Source organism: Octopus bimaculoides, chromosome 28 (genome assembly GCF_001194135.2).
Source record: "Octopus bimaculoides isolate UCB-OBI-ISO-001 chromosome 28, ASM119413v2, whole genome shotgun sequence".
Lineage (NCBI taxonomy): Eukaryota > Metazoa > Mollusca > Cephalopoda > Octopoda > Octopodidae > Octopus > Octopus bimaculoides.
The window spans coordinates 1,470,217-1,472,216 of NC_069008.1; the positions used below are offsets into that span (position 1 = coordinate 1,470,217).

Genomic DNA, 2,000 nt, shown 5'->3' on the forward strand with positions numbered 1-2,000 from the left:
GCTCAGCGTCTGCCAGTCAGGCTACAGAAGAGGACGACAGAGGTTAAAAATTGAGGTCAAGATGCAGTTTGAGAGTATAGCATTCAAACTTAAGTTCATCGCAAGCAGAAATAACCCTCATAAATGCTTTTTTTAAAAATTATAAATGATTTATTACCCAAATTTTTATTTCTATATCCTTTGCTATATTCTTTAATGTGATAGCGTTTCGCTTTCAATAATGTAAACCCCCACCTGTTTTATGTGTTGTAACTTGCCAGAGCAGCTGTCTGGCTTCCGTGCTAGTGGCCCGTAAATGGCACCATTTGAGCGAGATCGTTACCAGCGTTGCCTTCTAGCACTTGTGCTGGTGGCACGTTAGAAAATCATTCAATCAAGGTCGTTGCCAGTGCCGTTGGACTGGCTCTCGTGCGCGTGGCACATAAAAAACATCTTTTGGAGCATGGCCATTGCCAGTACCGTGTGACTGGCCCTCGTGCCGGTGGCACGTAAAAGCACCCACTACACTCTCGGAGTGGTTGGCGTTAGGAAGGGCATCCAGCTGTAGAAACTTTGCCAGATCAGATTGGAACCTGGTGCAGCCTTCTGGTTTCACCAGTCCTCAGTCAAATCGTCCAACCCATGCTAGCATGGAAAGCGGATGTTAAACGATGATGATGATGAATAAATTCACTCATCAAAAGAGAAAATTTCTTGAACCACAGAATCTCCGTGGCTGCCAGAAAGTGATGAAATATTCTTGTTGTTGGTGTTGCTGCTATGAAAAGTAAAACAAAGGAAAGGTAACTCACGCTGTGGGGCATACGCATTTGATATGTTTAAAATGGAAAGCCCGCATCTGATCTGCCCAGCCATGGCTGAAAAAGAAAAATATTCAATAATAATATTAATAACAGAAATTAGCAAAATGTGGAATCTGAAGACGAAAACAATACCTATTGTCATGGGTGCCCTGGGAATGACAGCGAAACGGGCTGATTACTACCTAGCTCAGATACCAGGAAACCCCAAAATGGCTGAAGTTCAAAAGATAGTGCTCATGGGAACTGCCCATATCCTACGTAAAATACTGTCTATGTGATCTCAAATTTTAAAACAAGCACATAATTTTCTTATGGTTTCTTAAACATTCACTAGAACAACACTGTACAAATCCAAATATATGGTACCCTAGGCATAACACCTACATGAACTCCTAACTTGTTGTCTCTTGAGGTCTCTGGGTGAGACTTGGATCCAACTTGTACAAATGCAAAACAAAAGTCAAACATAAAATAATAATAATAATAGTAATAATGGTTTCAAATTCTGGCACAAGGTTCATCAACCCTGAAAGGATGAAAAGAAAAGTTGACCTCAGCGGTATTTGAACTCAGAACGTAAAAGTGGATGGAATGCCACAAAGCATTTTACCTGCTGTGCTAACGATTCCATCAGTTCGACGCCTTAAAAACAATAATCGTTTCTACTAATTGGCACAAGGCCTGAAATTTTGTGGGGAGGGGACAAGTCAGTTACATTGACCCCCCCCCCCCGGGTTTCACTGCTACTTAATTCATCGACCTTGAAAGGATAAAAGGTAAAGTCGACCTCGGCGGAATTTGAACTCAGAACGTAGCAGCAGACAAAATACCGTTAAGAATTCCATCCAGCATGCCAAGGCAACACCAATCTCGACGATTAGCCAGAGATGATTTTTAAAATGAGAAAATCTGAAATACACTCGACTGCTCTCATGAACAAGAATAATCCAAAATCCTTGTCCGGTACCTGATTGATCCCAAAGGTAGTCATGGAATGTGAAGGTGGCTGTAGAAAATTTTGTAACAGTAATAAATAGTTTATCCTTATCTAATACCAGCTAAGTGCAGGTGCAATGGCCCAGTGGTTAGGGCAGTGAACTCGCTGTCGGAGGATTGCGGTTTCGATTCCAAGACCGGGCGTAGTGCGTGTTTATTGAGCAAAAACACCTAAAGCTCCATGAGGTTCCGGTAGGGGTG

The 2,000-nt window shown here is 42.1% G+C and overlaps 1 protein-coding gene across 2 annotated transcripts in view; it reads right to left on the reverse strand.

Moving 5' to 3' along the window:
• The window catches only part of LOC106870586 (acyl-protein thioesterase 1), a 304,640-nt gene that overhangs the window by 6,843 nt on the left and 295,797 nt on the right, over nucleotides 1-2,000 (reverse strand). For both annotated transcript variants that reach the window (XM_052977463.1, XM_052977461.1), the window contains exon 3: nucleotides 792-857. In XM_052977463.1, the coding sequence (XP_052833423.1) occupies nucleotides 792-838 (47 nt within the window). In that variant the 5' untranslated portion in view covers nucleotides 839-857. The remainder of the gene's footprint in view (nucleotides 1-791; nucleotides 858-2,000) is intronic.